This window comes from Lissotriton helveticus, chromosome 7, assembly GCF_964261635.1.
Source record: "Lissotriton helveticus chromosome 7, aLisHel1.1, whole genome shotgun sequence".
Lineage (NCBI taxonomy): Eukaryota > Metazoa > Chordata > Amphibia > Caudata > Salamandridae > Lissotriton > Lissotriton helveticus.
Genome location: NC_136068.1, coordinates 1,859,112,977 through 1,859,132,462, shown reverse-complemented (window position 1 = coordinate 1,859,132,462; position 19,486 = coordinate 1,859,112,977). Strand labels below are relative to the sequence as shown.

General features: G+C 47.6%; 1 protein-coding gene across 1 annotated transcript in view; it reads right to left on the bottom strand.

Moving 5' to 3' along the window:
• Positions 1-1,352: 1,352 nt before the first annotated feature.
• LOC144770840 (uncharacterized) overlaps positions 1,353-19,486 on the bottom strand; it is a 129,437-nt gene continuing 111,303 nt past the window's right edge. The window contains exon 9 of the mRNA XM_078655623.1: positions 1,353-3,968. Coding sequence (XP_078511749.1) covers positions 3,133-3,968 — 836 coding nt within the window. The 3' untranslated portion in view covers positions 1,353-3,132. The remainder of the gene's footprint in view (positions 3,969-19,486) is intronic.

The following is a 19,486-nucleotide window of genomic DNA, read 5'->3' as shown; positions in this document are numbered from 1 at the left end:
TTCCTTAGCCAACACAATCAAAACCTAAGATCCAGTGGTTCCTTGTGGATTATGTGTCTTTTTATATGTTTGTGGTTATTGTTTATGAATGTTGTCATGCACTGTTTTGTTTGTGTTAATGAAGAATGTAGCAAATCTACTATCTTGTAAAGCTGTATCTAGCAGCATGTCATATAAGTCTTATAGCTGTATTCTTTGCATATTGCAGCCCTCAGGAAGGCCGTGACAGGGCAAAACGTGTCGGCTGCGCTTATATGTACACTAAAGTACGAGAATAAAAGGATACAATAGACAAAGGATGACTGTTTTTCTTTGCTTACTTAATGACCTTCTCTTCGCACAATCATTTTATAATGTCTCTGATCACATGAATGGGTGTACTTGCCAGTTGGGCTTTGTGTAGTCCTCCTAGACAGCCACACACAATGGGAGCTTAGGTGTGAGTGGTACAGCCATAATTGGCAAGATGGGAGGAAGGAGCTGGGCCAAGCCTCCCTTACACTTGACCCGAGTCTCAGGGAAATAAAAGGCTTCGCAACAGCTAATGGACCAGTCTTCAACACATTCCTGACTCCAAATAGTGCCCCTCAGGTCCTGGCCCCTTGGTGTGGTTCAGCTGGCTCTTAAATCAAGCTTTTGGGCACTTCACGACTGCCAATGGGCGTGTTCCCACCAGAACTGCGCCGCTCACACTGAAAATCAGAGCCAGCTGCCACTAGCCCGTCTCTTCACACAGTATGCATCAATCGCTGCGGAGGACCGCCAACGCAAGGCTCTACCCGCACTTCTGCCACCCTGCTCCTTGCACCACCCCAACCACCGCCACTGATGCTCTCTTTGCTCCCTGTGGCCCTCTTCAAAGCGAAATGGACTCTTGGCACAAACCTTGAAAAGGTAAACCTTCAGCGGGGCTAATCTGGGACTGTTTCCAACCCGCACTCCATCACAGTCAGCCTGAAATTTTGACTGTTGCCTGGTCCAGTGCAACCAGAAAGCTGCAGTTGACGCTCTATGCTTTTGGGCACTATATTGCAGTTTATTCTTTAAATATGAATTCCTCCATTTCTACGGATTGGATTTTTGCTGTTTCGGTCTTGTTTTATTCACTCAGTTAAGCTCTATTTGGAATCGTTTCGTGTGGTGTTGTCACTGTTTTACTGGTTGAAGTGTTGCATAAATACTTTACACATTGCCTTCTAAGATAAGCCTGATTGCATTTGTGCCAAGCTACCCACAGTTAAGCACAGATTCATATAATGACTTTTTGTGGTTTTATGCTTGGCCAGGGCTCACACCCCAATCAACACGCAGTCCAATTTCTCATATTGTGTCTACAAAATGAGACAGAAACGTACAAAATATTGCATTTATTTTGCCACATTAACCAATAAGGAAGAATGTTCAGGCAAACTGAAAACTCCACCATCGTCCTGTTGCGAACTTAAACTGCAGCATCGCTGAGGCACAAAGGAGAAAGAAATACTGAAACCATTCCAAAAAGAAATATATGCCAATGGAGAAGACATAGTTTCACATGAATATCTCTAAGAGGCAATATCAGATAACTATTGTCTAGATACCCCCTGAAAACTGTAGGACACAGACATGTGTAGGCAGCTATGATCATACAGTGATACATTTTGGTCATTTGGAGTTAAGGTATGGGTCCATCAGTAGTCTGTCACCCAAATCCAGGACCAATGTTAAACTTGTGCAGACTCGTTTCTGCAGGCATGACACACCAGGCTCCGAATCAATGTGGTCAAGCACACATTGCATTCCTCAGGCATAACATGAATGCGCTGGATCAAAGTAACCACGTACAGATACCTTTCTGCAGGCATGTTTGTGTTACATTTCAGATTAGTATTCCACTGAGTTCAAATAAATTACACTCCATTATATGGTAATTGAGTTAAGGATTACTTCTTGAGACCATACTGTGACTGTCTCATTAAATCGCCACATATCAGCAAACGTCTCCCCAAACTGCTCAACATGTAGAACTGTATAGTAACAGATAACTTGGTGTTAACGTTTCTAGCATCAGTGTGTTTTTGTCTTCCACTGCTAAAGAACTTTTATTTTTTGATATTTAACAAAAGAGCTTTATTTTAACTGCTAGTACTAGGACATCCCCGGAGATCAAGTATTTCCAACTTTACCTGTGGTCCATTAAGCCCCTAGACCTTGCTTTCACCATGCTCACGGTTTCAAATCAATCACTCCAGCTTTTAGTTGAGACACATTAGTTCACCAAGTCCTTGGACCTGGCTGTCACAATTTTTACAGTTTGCAGTCTATTACTCCAGCATTTTGGTGTGCTTTTCTATGTACATTCAAATTCCCCACCATTAAAAAGTGAATCATGAATCCATTTTTAAGAGTTGTGTGTCTGTATGTTTTGGCTTTCTATGTTTTATATATGTGTACTGATGTGTGTGGTAGACAGTCTACTCTTTTGGGCTGCTTCACTGGGGCCCTTTTTTAAGCACCTCTGTGAAGTCTGTGTGTCTCTCCAAGCCAGGTCCCATTACAACACTGATTTACCTGAGCTTCTGATGTTTTGCACATTATCTACCTTCTTTTCCTTTTACCCCTGCTGCCTTGGAGCAACTCCTACCCAGAAATATGCCCTTGGCCCACAAAGCCTCAAATCTTATTATTAGTTGGACACCTGTTGAAGTCAAAGTTATGCTAGTGTGTATAAGACAGTTATTGTGCACAAATTACTATCCTCAAGGTGCCCTTCAAATTTGAGAGTTTGTGGATCCCCAACTCTGGGGCAAATTTGTCTTTTTTGCATTTGATCCTGCACATAACATTTCCATGCGTGCTTTCGCATACCGTACATATACATGTGTCTAGACCGATGCTTTTTTGGCCACAAATATAACACCACATTAGGGATGTTATCTGGTTTCTAGTGCTACAGTGACACTACCACCAATGCAGAGGATTAAGAAAGTGCTCTTTTGACCTAGGCTATCTTCAACTCTTTGCATCGTTTAGGTAGATTTTACCGTGATAACAGTGGTAATAACATTCTGCACGTAGTCCAGCCATGAGAAGTTATTCATCCCAGACATAAAAGCAAAAATATTGGTCTCTATTTCAACCAGCTTTCCACCTTTACTGCACTAGAGTCATCAGATGTGCTCTTTGGTGTCTAAGAAGGCTTTCCTTCAGACTAAAGTTCTGCTCACATTCTGTGCACTGATATGGTTTCTCTCCAGTATGCATTCTATCGTGTCTTATTAAACTCCCTTTCTGAGTGAAGCATTTCCTACACTTGGCACACTGGTAGGGCCGTTCTCCTGTATGTGTTCTCTGGTGCCCGGTGAGATGATGCTTCTGGCTGAAGCTTTTTGTGCACTGTAGACACTGGAATGGTTTCTCTCCTGTGTGCACTCTGCGGTGCCTCATGAGATGATCCTTCATCTTGAAGCTCTTCTCACATTCGGAGCATTGATACAGTCTCTTTCCTGCGTATGCTCTCTGGTATCTCAAGGTACGTGGCTTCAAGATGAAACTTTTCTGGAAGTCACTGGTTAGAGTGGTACATTTACCCATCTGTGACCTGGGCTGTGGAACAAGGCCCATTGCCTGCCTGACATTCACCTCACAGTCAGTAAAAGTGTATGGCATCCAGTTCTGCCATTTACGCTGTTGACTTAGCAGCATCTTTGCAATCCTGTGATTGTCATCACCTTCATAACATTCACCAGAGGCCTCAAAGTCATTGAAGTGTTTTGAAAGATCAAGACTGCTGTCACGGAGGGCGGTCCTCCTGCCACCCATTTGTTTTCTGGGCCATGACCATAGTTGGCCGCTGGTGTTCGTTTCATGCTGATAGCTCTGAGGAATCATTTCTTTAACTTTTCTTGATAATGTTTTGCACGATGTAAGGTTTTCAGTAAATGTGGGAGAATCTCCTGCTTTCCTTTCTCTATTAAAGCCAGTATCACCTGTTAGAACAAATGGGAGAGAAGTTGTTACTTTTCTACCGGTACACATACATGTAAAATGTTTGGTTGGAACCCAATCACTACACTGTGCATTATAAAAGATACCCTCATGTGACAATCTACACAAAACACAGCAATGTTTACCAATATTAGAAGACCGAAAAGATGAGCATGCAACTTTTCAATGGGAAATCCCATTATCATAAATAAAGTGGCCCCAGGCAAAATATTTAAACACCAGCATGCCCTATAAATAGTACTGACAACCAGAGATGTTCAAAGTAAAAAAGATATATCTAAGCTATCCTTGTTTGAAAGGGATACCGGTGCTGAAAATGCTTCAACTCATACTTAGGGTTAGAGGTGGAATGGGGATGCAAAAAGCACAGTAACTTACAAAATGGGTGGAAGAGTGGTGTGAAGACACCAGTAAATGTGTGTATAGGTCACTGCAGGGATATTTTTATTTTAAAAAACAGCATTTTGGAGGTTTTAGTCAAATAAATGTCACTGTATAACATAACAACAAGGCACTGTACATCTACATTGTACTACATGTGTGTATCAGATTTCAAAAAGAGTTGCAGGTTAAAAGCTTCAAAGGGCTGAGGCAACCTATTGCAAAATTGTTGTCGTTGCATGAAAAGGGATCTATTATATAGTGTGGTCATAAAAAATGTGGTGGGGGTAGTTATTTTTTGTTGATGGGCCAAACAATAAGAGCAAAAAGAAACTAAAGCTTATGGAACGTTGTAGTAAACATAGAGGGTTAAAAAAACAGACCATGTGACACAACTATACCCAAGTGAATAAACAAATAGTGGAATACAACAGATTGAACTTTCATATTAAATAGATGCTATAGTGATAGGGGGCGCTGGAGAGCCGCTGACAAGATAGCCGCAGATTGAAGAAGCTCCTGCGGCCGTCACAAAAAAAATAGCTAAATGCCTGCATACCCGCTGGTAACGGCTCCTTGGTGGTGGGGGTACCCTCTTGGAGCACAAGGTTGAAGATCCAGACTCCATGCTGCCTGCTGGAGACCGCATTGTGCCGGAGGAGACCTGCCCAGGTCACGGCCAGGAGGCTTTGGAGCTGTGGCAGAGGTCAGAGCCTTGCTCTGGCGATCACTCAGAGGTGTGCCTCGGGCTGCTTAGGCCCTGGGGACTGCTAGAGCTGGTGGTCCTTAAGTGAAGGACTGCACGGGATGGGAACCCTCCCTTTGCTGGCTTGCTGCTCAGAACTGGACGAACCTGGCACCTTGAGCTGCTATGATGCAGAGGGAGTGGCCGAGTGCTGAATAAGACTGCAGGAAACAGCCTGATCGGAGAAGGGAATTAAAACCGATGTCTAATTGGAACAACACCTCCCATGGAACGCCACCTGGTGGCCCTCCAAACTCGGTCCTACTCCGACAGATCACGCCCACAACCTTAGAATTATCCTGGACAGCAAACTCACAATGAAGTGCCAGATCAACACAGTCTCCTCCGCCTGCTTCCACACCCTCTGCATACTCCGAAAGATCTTCTGGTGACTCCCCATCAACACCAGTAAAACCGTCACTCAAGTCCTAATCACCAGCCCGCTGGACCACAGCAATGCGCTATACACAGAAATCACCACCCAACTCCTGAAGAGACTCCAAACGATACAGAACGCAGCAGCCAAACTCATTCTCGACCTCCCCAAACGGACCCATCCCACCTCAGGAACCTGCACCGGGTCCCCAGCCAGAAAAGATGTCAAATCAAGATGCTGACACACGCCTCCATGCCCTCCACGACCACGAACCAGAATACATCAACCACCGCCGGAACCTCCACCACTCCTCCAGACATCTGCGCTCTGCCTCCCTAGCTCTTGCACCAACTCCCCGCATTCGCCGAAGCCACAGTGGAGGACGATCCGTCTCCTACCTGTCCGCCAAGTCCTGGCACACTTCCCCTTAACCTCTGAACATTTTCCTCGCTCCCGGAATTCTGAAAGGGACTCGAGACCTGGCTTTTTGACTGATCCCAGCAAGAACCTAGCGCCGGAATACCCTCCTGAGTGAGTAGCCGTGCTCTACAAATCCAGATTGATTGACTGGTGTAGCAGACTATAGCCCCCGCAATATTACCTATTGACCACCAGGCTGCAGCGTGGTGATACAGCCATAAGGTGCGACACTACTAAGGCATTGAATTATATAGATGCTGGTGATCTGCCCCAATAAAGATTGCTGCGGGAACAATGGCAGCGCGCCGGTTATGAAGTAGTTCAGGGGATTGGCGCGCTGCTGACTCCTGGCAATTGGGAATTTAGACTAAAGGCAGTCCTGACTGCAGTTCAAGGCTAAGAAAGGAGCAAAACCACCCACATGAAAAAGTGATGATGGGGAAACCCAGCAGTAAGAGATGCTGCTGGCGATAACGATGAAGACCTTGATAAGAGAACGCGAATGCTAGAAGTGCCTAATAGCCTGGTTACAATGGACAGCAAAATAGACAATCTTATGTGCTGATTGGATTGCCTATAAGAGCAGCTAGATAAGCACACAACAAGAATAATCCCAGCGGAACAGTGTGCATCAGACGTGGAGGACAACTCTGTGAAAATGGCTAAAGCACAAAAAGAAAGTGCTAAAGACATCAAGAAATTCAAATTCCATAGCAAGGTCCAAGATGTGCGATCGCGAAGAAACAATCTAAGTATTCTGGGGATATCAGAGACAATAGAAACTGGGAGAATGGAGGACTACAAAGAAGACATGCTGGCCTCACTGTTGGGCGCGTCAATCTGTCGGACATGTACATGATCGATAGGGTTCACATGTTGCTAGCGCCAAGGCTAGCGTCTGGAGCCCATCCTCACTTAGTCCTCGCAAAACTGGTGTGTCACTGTGATTGAGACACCATACTCCAGCTAGATAGAAAAGGGGATTTGATACACCTTAGATTTAGACTATCAATACAGTGGCAAAGCAGGAGGTGAGACCGATGTTTCTACCAGTAAATAAAGGACTGCATGCGGCCGATATAAAATATTTCATGTTGTACCCTGCACAGCTGTGCTTCAACTACCTCAGGAAAGTCCACATCTTCACAGAACCACAGGCAGCAACAGAATTCCTAAATAAACCTGTGCAGAAGAAAAACCCTAGGAGCCGTCCCTGGGACACACCTGAACCTGGGATGCTTAGCGACATGTAATGAGGAAGACGGGATCCTGCTCAGCCTGGCTCTGGAGATATAGAACAGTTGAGATACTGAGCTGACCATGCTGGAGATTGTGGATCCCTCCAGGCTGGGAACATGCATTGAGTTAAGGACATGTTGGAGGCAGACATGATAGGAAAGGCAGTAAAACCTCTCGGATGGGCTCCTCAGGGGGACCTCGATCTCCTGTGGGAACTGTGTGCGAGTCCATGGAAGTTGCCTGAGAGTGGTGTGCGACCAGAAGCACCCACCTTGCTGAATTATGCACTGCTTCCAGGGGAGACACTCCTATACCATATTGACTCTTTGGTACCTGGGCAACCACTACACAGGATACCTAACTGGCCACATCCCACCTGTTGTGGCCTATTATGATGCTGAGTTTGTGTTTAATTCATGAGTTATACATTTGTTTCTTCAGTTTTGTTCAATAAAGGGATAAGGGTTCCACATGAATACTATAAAATGTATGACATGAAACATCCGGGATGCATAATCCTAAAGAGACTGGACAAATATTGGCTTATTCCACAAAGAAATGCAGTGGACCTCCTTTGCTTACAAGAAACACACCCTGTTCATGAGAGGGACCTACCTATAGCGTGGAAATGGAGCTCTTATAGCTTCTTTGCCTCATTTTCAACATACGATAGAGGAGTTGCGATCTTAATTTGTAGGGTGTTGGATTACACACATGCACAAGTTATCTCCGATCCAGAGAGGTCGCCACGTGATCATACAGGGATGCCCACAACCATCTAACATAATACTAATAAACTTGTACGTTCCAAACATCAATGGCCCTGAATTTTTAACATTCATCATGACTGTGGTGCAGTGGATGGAACCTGCTGCGTTGCTGTGTGGCGGGGATTATACTGTAATACTGCATCCAACATTGGATAGTACTGGGTATAGAGGTAAGGTTAATCCTAGTGTCCGCGCAGCACTGCATACTATATCACAGCACGTATACAAAACAGTGATGGATAGAATGCTTAAATTAATCTCAGTCACTGGTAATCACTCAGGGCCACATCTCAATCCACTGTTATTTTGCACACCATGCCACTTCAGTTTGGACCCAGCTATATGCATTAGTCTTGACCCTACTCCAATAGGTAAAGTCCAGCCCAAACTGCCAAACCACGTCCTCTCTGAAAATAACACAAGCAACCCAGAACCGTTTTGCCCTATTTATGAGCACATCATCCGGGTACCACTTGGTTCCAATGACGTAGCGTGCATGGGTCCTATGTCTGGGCATACCCGTCCCACTTAAGGCAACACAATAAATATACAAAACAGTGGATAGAATGCTTGAATTAATCTCAACCACCGGTAATCACGCTGAGCCACATCCGAATCCATTGTTAAATGTGCACACCATGGGAGGAGGAGCTTAGCGCGCACCCAAGATGGTCGCGTGAGCTTAGAGCTCCCGGACCTTCGCCACCTCCACCTATTATCCTGTACCCTATCCTGATTTAGATGACGGGTTCTTATTGGCACGACCCTGCTGATCATTTATCCGTTTTCGGATTTCGATTTGAACCCCAGGAGCCGAAGATATGGACTTTTGAACATTTTCGGCCTGCTCCATGGTACTGCCCCGGGCTTGGTTTCTCTGCCAGCCGGATAGTAATTGAATAACAACGGCTCATGCGAGTCTCCCTTGCCCGGTCTTCTACTTTCAGTTTCGATTCTCGTGCTTCGACCTCTTTGACTTTGCCTTGGTCGCCCTGGTTTATTGCTTTCTTTCTAACCACGCATCATCGATTGGCGATTCGGACTTTCATTGCTCCTTGCCTGGTGGTTGATCCTCAACCTATTCTCCAAGTTGCTGCGGGCGCATCGAGTGTAGCCATTCTTACTAGGTCTCAGAATACCCTCCGGGGCGCACGACCTAAAATGGCCACCAAGCCCGAGGGAGAAAAACGCAGGACCAGACCGGCAACTCGAGGAGGTCCCGTGCAGTCTAACGTTATGGACAGATATACCCTTGCTAATGGCTCTCCGGGCGGATTGAATAAACCCCCGGCCAATTTTGGAGACGAATCCCCGATGGGTGAAGATCTGTCATTGAGGGACGTCATGGGCGCCATTGCCGGGATGAAGGCCACGCTGGGACAACAGTATGAAGCCCTGACCCACAAGTTGGACACGGTCGCAATCGATGTTACCCTGATCAGGGCTGATCTTGCGAAGACTAATGAGAAGGTCAAATCCCTCGACCTGAAGACATCTAGTCTTGTTACCGTCGTCTCCGATTTACAGGCAGAGGTCGGTAACCTGCGATCCGCCCGTGACTACCTCTCTCGACGCCTGGACGATTTGGAGGGCCGTGCTCGACGGAACAACGTCCGTCTGGTTGGTGTCCCGGAGACGATGGAACCATCATCGGTGGACCTGCTGGTGGAGGACCTAGTCCTGAATCATTTAGCGCCCAAGGGCCTCAGCAAGTATTTTGCAGTAGAACGTGCACACAGGATCCCGGGTGGCCCGCCTAAGCTGGGAGCTCCTCCGCGTCCCATCATTGCTCGGATCTTTAACTTTCGGGACAGGGATGCGATCCTGCAAGCTTCACGCATATCGGGTCCTACGGCATATGAGAACACCACAGTCAGCTTCTACCCGGACTTCACCCAGCAGGTTCAGAAGCAGCGACTTGGACTCCAGGGGGTGAAAAAGAGACTGAGGAACAGAGACATGAAATATGCTATGCTTTTCCCGGCCCGACTACGTGTGGTCTACAATGACCGAACATTTTTCTTTGAGCATCCTGGAGTGGCTAGTGACTGGCTGGACACACTGCCCCCGGGACGAGAGCAATCTGATCATTCTGGACACTCCGGTGGAGCAGAGGGCGGCCCGGTGGAGCAGGAATAGGGGGCGAAATCGGCTCCCGGACCAACGTATTGACTTTCGGCAGTGGTTTGATGCTACGCTACTATTGCTTGCTACTGTGTTATCTGAATGGGGTGTAGGTGGGGGTTGGGTGAGTCTTCCTCCTCTGGGGTTCTTTTCGTAGAATAGTTGTATGTTAGCGCGACAGGCACCCTCAAGTTGGGGTGGCTTTTGAGTCTTACGCAGGGGTGCAGGGTGGGGGGTATGATGTTTTGGGGGGCTGAGGGGTTACGGTTTGCGTTTCTTTGTTTTAATCAAGGCATAGTATCGATGATCTTCTGTTTTACAGTGTCGCGTGTGGGGGGGACTTGGGGTGGCCTCTGGTATGGGGGTAGGGGACTACGATTACTGTGTTGGAACGTTAATGGGTTGGGAGACAGAATTAAGCGGGGTGTAGTTTTGCAGCTGTTGCGACGTCTGTCCCCTGATGTGGTTTTGCTTCAGGAGACGCACTTGCTTGGTAATACGTGCCATGCAATGAGTAGGCGTGGCTATCGTCTCATAGCGCACTCAGGTTTCACTTCTGGCTCCAGGGGGGTGGGCATTCTGGTTCGGTAAACTCCCTCCCTCTTGCCGTTGACGACATTATCCTGGATGATAAGGGACGATACGCCGCCATTGTGGGGCGCTGGGGGGGGAGAGTGGTCACTCTGCTCTCGGTCTATGTACCGCCAGGCCTCCAGACTACTACCTATGCCGACCTGGGAAGAGTGATCTTGGGAGTCACCGAGGGTCTGCTTGTAGTGGGTGGGGTTTTCAACTCTGTAGTGTCTGGGATGTTTGATCGTTACCCTCCCCGTGACATTGCGAAGTCTCAATCCTGGTTGGGGGACTTCCTGGAGGCGTTGGGATTAGCCGATTGCTGGCGCCTGCATCACCCTGGGCAAATGCAATATACTTTCCACTCTGGGGCCCATGGCAGTCTTTCGAGACTGGACTACGTGTTGATGCCCTCCTCCCAGGCATCCCTCATAAGGGAGGTGAAACATCTTGCCTGGGGTATTTCGGATCATTCCCCACTGTGGATGGTTGTGGACGCACACCTGGGATCGGAGGGTAGGGTGGCCCCGATCAACCCATGGTACCTCCGTGATCCCAAGGTCAGAACGGAACTAATTAAAGCGATTGATCAATACTTTGCTGAAAATGTGGGTTCTGTGTCCTCTTCTGTCTCATTGTGGGAAGCATACAAAACTGTAATTCGGGGCCAGGCCCTCTCCTCGATAGGTAACGTTAAGAGATGTAAGCGGGAGGAGGTTGTCCGTCTTGAAAATGAAATCTCCGTTCTTGAGGGGGAGTTGGAATCTGAGGTCTCCCCGGAGAGGCTGCACCTTTTGGGTCTGAAACAACTTGAATATAGGGCGCTGGTGACTGACGCTGCGAAAGAGATGGGTCGGGAACAGCAGGGACGTTTGTATGATGTGGGAGATAAGGCTGGGAAATTGCTTGCTTGGTTGGATAGGAGGGAATGTGCGAGTCGGGTGGTCCCTGTTATTGTTGATGTGAATGATGTGAGTATCACTGACCCTGCTGATATTGTTGCATGTTTCGCTGATTATTTTCGGGTAGTGTACTCCCCTGTGTCCGATAGACCTGAGCAGGATTCCCACTTGCTTCTACACGATATCTCGCTGCCATGCTTGTCCGACCCTGAGAGGGATCTGCTGGAGGCTCCGCCTACGGTTGATGAAATCGCGATCGCCATCCGCTCGATTCGCTCGGGAAAGGCCTCGGGCCCTAATGGGCTCCCCATTGAGCTTTACAAGCTCCGTCCGGATGTGATGGCACCGTATCTACGGTCGATGTTTTTAGAATCACTGGAGACGGGCTCCCTTCCTCCTGACCAGAGATTGGCCTCCATAGTGGTTATTCATAAGGAAGGTAAGCCACGTGACCGTTGCGACTCCTTCAGGCCCATTTCTCTGATTAATGCTGAACCGAAGATCCTGGCCAAAGTGCTCGCCAATCGCTTGGTATCTGTCATAAGCGATCTGGTTCACCCGGACCAGTCCGGATTTATACCACACCGCAATACGGCACTTAACCTTTGGCGCCTGAATGGAGTCCTTGCGCGAGCGGAAACTTTGCGTGAACCGGCCATCTTGGCGTCTTTGGACGCCACCATGGCGTTTGATACGCTTGAGTGGCCTTATCTTTGGGCGGTTCTCTCTAAATTCGGTTTCGGACCCACTTTTATTAACTGTGTGAAATTGCTCTACACTGACCCTTTAGCCCAAGTGGTGGTGAATGGGCGTGTCTCGACCTCCTTTGCTCTCGGTAGGGGAACGCGTCAGGGCTGCCTTTTGTCCCCACTCTTGTTTGCCCTCGCTTTGGAGCCGCTGGCGGCTTGGTTGTGATGGGAGCCATCTTTGAGGGGCATTAGATGGACTCCGGAGTTTGAGGATCGTATATCTCTGTACGCAGACGATATACTCTTGTACCTTACGTCGCCTTTCCGTAAAAACTCCGGTCTTGTCATCAACTGGTCTTGCATCTATGTCCTCTCCGGCGAAGCTCCTCTCCTGCCACGTGGCTGTCCTATCTCGGTGGCGCTGGAGGGATTCAAGTACCTGGGAATCTTTATCACCTTGGACCCTGTGCTTCGATATGAGCGCAATTTGCTGCCCCCTCTCCAGCGCCTCCGTGCTGATGTTATAGCGTGGGGTAGGCTCCCTCTCTCTCCTCTGGGACGAACGGCGTTGTTTAAGATGTCGCTCCCCCGATTTCTTTATGCGCTTCAAAACACGCTTGATATTGTACCAGCCGGTTACTTTCAGGAGATTGAAAGTCTACAGCGACAATTGATATGGGGAGGCTGTTCTCGTATCGCCCTTTCGAAGCTGACGCTCCCTTGGTACGATGGGGGCATCGCGCTCCCGGACATCCGTCGCTACTATTGGGCCTCTCAGCTGGGGGCCATCAACCACGGCACTTACGCTCACTCACCGAACCCGGCCTTTGAGATGGATAAATAGCTGCTACCCGGTGGAGACTACAACAGGTCTCTATACGCGAAATCTGCCGGCGGATCTCTTACGGGCCCCACTAAAACAGCAGTACAGGTGTGGTATCGAGCTACAGCGGCCACGGGATGGGCCGACAAGCCAACCCGTGCTACTCCGCTTTATGCGTCGGATAAGCTTGGCTCCCTCTGGCTGTCGAAGGGTTTTGATAGGTGGGACATGATTGGAATCAGCAGGGTCGATGATGTGTGGATCAAGGGTAGAGTCAAGACGTTTGAGGAACTGAAAGTTGAGTACGACCTGAATGATAGGGAATCCTTTCGGTATGCGCAAAACCGGCATGCGGTCCTGTCTGTTTTTCCCCTGGGTTCGGACATTCCGGAGGCGTCCCCGCTTGAAGATCGGATACTGGATGGCCATGTCCCTGATAGCACGATCTCGCTCATATATAAAAAGTTAATTAATACCAGGATTGACCTACTGGATAACCTTCGAGAGTTATGGACTAGTGATGGTCTAGAACTCGATGACGAAGACTGGAAGGCTGCGATCTCTTCCCCGAAGGAGGTGGCTATCCCGGCGCGCCTCCGGTTTGTCCAGCTCAAAATTCTACATAGGGTGTATGTGACTGTTCCACGTCTGGTACGCATGGGGTTCTCGGCGGATGGCTTGTGCAGGCGTGGCTGTGGTATGGTGGGCACGTTTCTCCATATTATTTGGGAATGTCCTGCTGTGCTACGCTATTGGACTTGCGTGCATGATGTTATGAGTGAGGTCACAGGTGTGCAGTTAATGCCTGAAGCGCGGAGATGTTTGTTGAATGTCTGGGAGCCGAATGACTATAACCAGGCGCAGCTTCGATGGGTGACCTTGGGTAACATGATTGCCAAGAGGGACATTGCCCAGCTATGGGGCGCTCAGAGACCACTGACTGTTCTGGTGTGGCAACAAAACATGGACTGGTGCATGTTTAGAGAAAAGACTGTTTATGTTTCCCGTGGCAAGCCCCGCAAATGGGGGAAAATTTGGACTCAATGGAACACATACCGTGGCGATATATGTACTCCCCCCTTTCCGGAACTTAATACCGACCTGTCTTCCTCCCAACCTGATGATTCCTCCGCAGGAATTTAGATATTTTGTTTGCTTCTGGTCTCCTCCCCCCCCCAATCTCATTGTATGCTTCTGATGTTTGATTTGCGTTTGTACCCCCCCCCGGGCAACGTGGTGACACATTTGTATTGTACTGCCTTGTTTTTGTTTTGTTTCTCTGTTTTTTTGTTCCTTGAATTCAATAAAAAGATTTATAAAAAAAAAAAAAAAATGTGCACACCATACCACCTAAGTCTGGACCCAGCTATGTGCAAATCAGTTTTGCCCTGGTCCAATAGGAACAGTCCAGCAAAACTGAAAAGTCAACTCCTCCCTGAAATGGAGCACAAGCAACCCAGGACTGGCTTCGCCCTTGTTATGGACTCATCAGCCGGGTACAGCTGGGTTTCAGTGACACAGTGTGCACGGCACCCACATCTGGGCATCACCATCCCACTTAGGGTGCAACAATAAGTTTCCAAAACAGTGACGGATGGGATGTTCAGTCACTGGTATTTACTCAGGCAACATCTCAATCCATCATTATTTTGCACACCACGCCACCTCAGTTTGAACCCAACTAAATGCAAATCAATCTGGACCCTGCTCCAATAGGAACAGTCCAGCCCGAACTGCAAAGCCAGGTCCTCCCGAAAATGGAACATAAGAGACCCAGGATTGGCTTTGCCCTAGTTATGGGCTCATCAACCGGGTACAGCATAGTTCTAGTAACCCAGTGTGCATGGGACCCACGTTCAGCCATACACGTCCAACTCAGGGCAACACAATAAGTATACAGTGATAGATGAAATGTTTGAATACATCTCAGCCACTGTTATTCTGCACACCATGCCCCCCTCAGTTTGGGCCCAGGTATATGCAAATCATGCTTGACCCTGCTCCAAAAGAAACAGCCCAGCCCGAACTACCAAGCCAGGTCCTCCATCAAAAAGAACACAAGCAACCTAGGACTGTTTTGTCCAAGCTATGGGCATATCAGTCAAGTACAGCTTGGTTCCAGGGTGCACGGGATCCACGTCTCGGCCTACCCGTCCCACTTAGGGTGACACAATAAGTATACACATCAGTGCAGGATGGAATGCTTGAATTAATCTCAACCACTGTTAATGTTGCCACGCACAAGTAAGCAGAGAGAGGACACTGGATTCGGATTCATTCGCTTCTTGCCACCTCCAGCTACAGAGGAGGAAATCAGGTCATCGACCAGCCCGAAGGACGGTCTCCAGCCCACTGATCTGGAAGCTGGCGCGCTTTGCTCTGTTCTTTCTAGATGCCAATGGCCAGGGAACTGGTTCCTAGTCACTATATAGTTACTAAATCACCTGAACAGATAATCAACAATCAATGCAGGTTCTGAGCTTCCCAGTATAAAGCATGTTGCAAGATGTAGACAGGATGCATAAATTGAAGCCCCACGAGCAGCATGATTGCACACAGAACATACACTGTGCACACACAGCCAACAACGAAATACATGCAGACACGTCATTCACAGTAGTGGCTAGAAGGACTAAAATATGGAGTGGCACAATGGCACCAAACTCACCATATATGCAGCTCACCCGGTAAAGCACTTTTCCCCCGGTGACCACGAGCAGGAATGGTGACCACGAGCAGGAATGGAAGGATTTCCTTCCTGCTCAGAGAAACGCAAATCCAACCAATGTTGGAGCCGCTCCCATGCTGTTTTCAGCATGAGAGCAGCTCCATGATTGGGGGAACAGGCTTACCCAGGGCCATTTTGAGGCTGGAGGCAGGTGCCAGCAATCCCCAGACTGTTCCACAGCCCTGGGAATGCTGGGTCTACAGTGTGCATGTCGGGCTGGCTGTAGCAAAACAGCCGGCAACCCAACATGCGCACTTAAAGGGGCAGTAGTCATCCCACAATCCGAGGATTCAGCCCTGCCTTCATACTCCCACTGTACGTAGCGCAAGCTGGTGGCAAAATAAAATGGCATTATTATGGCATTGTATTTGTGTTTGCCGAATCTTTAGGAGGAGCTGCCACTGCTCATTCATCTGCATAATGATGGAATTCTCATCACTTGACCCCGCACAGGCAGAAGCAGACTGCTTGTACAGCAGTCTGAGTAACCACACGACCTGCAGTCTTACTCCGACAACACCCTGGGAAAAAGAAATTTGCTGCTGCTGGTAATCAAAATGTGGCGGGGGAGTGTCCTTTTCACAAGTCAGTCCCTGGCTGACTACATCAATGATTTATTACACAAACATCTTCCTCTCCCCACTTCACCTGAATCACCTCCAACAGTTAAATGGGGATGTCCGTAATCTGGGCATTATTATTGATGATAGTCTCTCTGTGAGACAACAGGTGGCGAGTGTTGGTGCCATCTGTTTCACGATCTTGAGGTGGCTTCATAGGATCATTTGGATGCTTCCTACCTCAACCCAACGCACGGTAGTCCAGGCACTCATCACCTCTCACCTCGATTACGGCAATGTTCTCTATCTCGGTAGCTGCCAAACGGTACTGAGAAAGCTACAGGTAGTTCAGAACTCTGCAGTATGCCTTCTTTGTCAAGTTCCTAGACAGGCTTCCATCACGCCATATTTACGTGACCTTCACTGGCTTCGAATTGATCAAAGGATTACATTTAAAACCCTGTGTTACATCTTTAAAATCAAACAAGGTGTGGCACCAGCGTATCTGCAAGAGCTCATCCATCCTAACATTCTTTCTCGTCCCCTGCGCTCTACAGCCCACGGAGACTTCGTGATTCCCAGATTTAAAATTGCAAGAATGGGAGGCCGTTCCTTTTCTTGTCTTGGCCCCAAAATCTGGAATTCTCTTCTGGTGTCCTTGAAGAATGACCCGTCCTATCTCAGCTTTCGAAGAAATCTTAAAACTTGGCTCGTTTAGTAGCAAATGGTTCTTGACTGCTCCTTTTCTAGCAATTTGTGTGCTAGGCGCTTGGAAACCCTATTAGGGTAGCTGCGCGCATTACAAAACTAATTTAATAATAATAATAATAATAATAATATTAACAATAACTTTGTTCCATCAGGCTGGTGCCAAGTTGTTTGCTGGGGTGGAGAGGGGGTGTTGATGTGTGCTGCAGGGGGGTCATATGTAGATGGGAGAGCAAAAAAGGGGCTGATGGAGTGTTAGCTGTGGCATATTAAACATGATTAGCAGCGCTTTAACCAGCATCACTGAAGGCAAAGCAAAGGGACTGCTGTCTCCAGCACCTTAGGCAGAGAGCTACATGAGCCCCTCCGAAGATTTGCACCCTGGGCCCAGCTCGCCCATGCCAAAAGATGGCCCTGCACACAAACTGAAGAGCACACAAAAAACATTCTACATGCTCAGGTAACTGGTCGCAACTGAGTACATCAGAATTTACTTCTAAAATAAAGTACAACTAGCCTAGTCAGTGGCTCCTAGTACCAGTCGGCGGTACCTAGCGACAGGTGGGGTAGGTAGTAATGGTGGATGCTAGTAACTGTGATTTATAGTAACAGTCACTAGTTTCCAGTAACAGTCGGCAGTTCCTAGCAACAGTCTGTGGCTCCTGATAATGGGGTTTCCTAGTAACAGTCTGTGGCTTACGGTAATGCCGGTTCCTAGTAACAGTCGGTGGCTCCTACCAATAGTCTGTATCTCCGGATAATGGTGGTTCCTATGAAAGGCAGCGGTTCTTAGTAACAGTCAGCGGTTCCTAACTATCCTTACTGGCATGGAAAATGTTGACTCACCTTTCCTGACTCAAAAAGGTTTCTTAATCAAAACCCAATCATTCACAGCAACTCCAACATTTTTTACATTTATTCAAAGATCATCATTTTTCTTCTGCATTTCTTGTCTTGGTAAGACCCTCTTTTTTATCTCTTTCATCAAATCGTCAATCTTAGTTTCAACCAAATCTTACTTAACCACAGAGAACTTTGCAAGCCATTCAGGTAGCAACTTCGATCTGGTTTCCCTTTCTCTCAAAGCCTTAAATGGTTTCACTCCCACTGTCGAATGGGGTTGTTGTGAGATTCTCTAATATTTTCTCTTGTAGAAATATTGAAACATCAATAGTTGTCGTAATGGCCGTCTGAATCCCCTCTTTCAAAACTCGATCAGCCCTCTCAACTAAAGCACTGAATGAGGGACTATAAAGAGCAACTTGAGAATGCCTAATGTCAATTCTGTTCATGAAATCTGTCATTTGTCTGGAAACAAAGTGCATGCCATTGTCCGTAACAATACTGCATGAAGAACCCTCAACCAAGAAAGTTTTAATATCTGAAGAAATTACTGTAAAGGAATTAGCGGTTTCTATGAAAGAATAATGCATCCATTTTGAAAAATAGTCTATTACGAGTATTAAATATCTTTTGTTCTGATGTAAGGAATTAAATGATCCTCAGAAATTCAAGGCCATCTTATCTCAAGCATTATCAGGAAGTGGCACTGGAAACAATGCTTGTCACATTATGGTCACTTGTCAATAAAAATTTACACCTGTTTGTCTAAACCTGGCCACCAAAATTTCTGTCTAAACTTCGTATAAGTGTCAGAAATACCTATGTGGCCTTCATGGGCAATGCTAATGATTTTTCCTCTCAATCCAACTGGCAGGAGAAACAAACTATTCCTTAGAGACAGATTGTTCTCCATGAAAGCTCCATAGCTATCGGAGAAAATGGCGGTCCTAGTAACAGTCTGTGGCTCCTGGTAATGGGGGTTCCTAGTAACAGTCTGTGGCTCCTGGTAATGGGGGTTCCTAGTAACCGTCTGTGGCTCCTGGTAATGGTGCTTCCTAGTAACAGTCTGTGGCTCCTGGTAATGGGGGTTCCTAGTAACAGTCTGTGGCTCCTGGAAATGGGGCTTCCTGTTAACAGTCTGTGGCTCCTGGTAATGGGGGTTCCTGGTAACAGTCTGTGGCTCCTGGTAATGGGGGTTCCTAGTAACAGTCTGTGGCTCCTGGTAATAGGGGTTCCTGGTAACAGTCTGTGGCTCTTGGTAATGGGGGTTCCTGGTAATAGTATGTGGCTCGTGGTAATGGGGGTTCCTGGTAAAAGTCTGTGGCTCCTGGTAATGGGGGTTCCTGGAAACAGTCTATGGCTCCTGGTAATGGGGGTTCCTGGTAATAGTCTGTGGCTCATGGTAATGGGGGTTCCTGGTAACAGTCTGTGGCTCCCGGTAATGGCGGTTCCTAGTAACAGTCTGCTGCTCCTGGTAATGGCGGCTCCTAGTAACAGTCTCTGGCTCCTGGTAATGGCGGTTCCTAGTAACAGTCAGTGGCTCCTGGTAATGGCGGTTCTTAGTAACAGTCAGTGGCTCCTGGTAATGGCGGTTCCTGGTAACAGTCGGTGGCTCCTG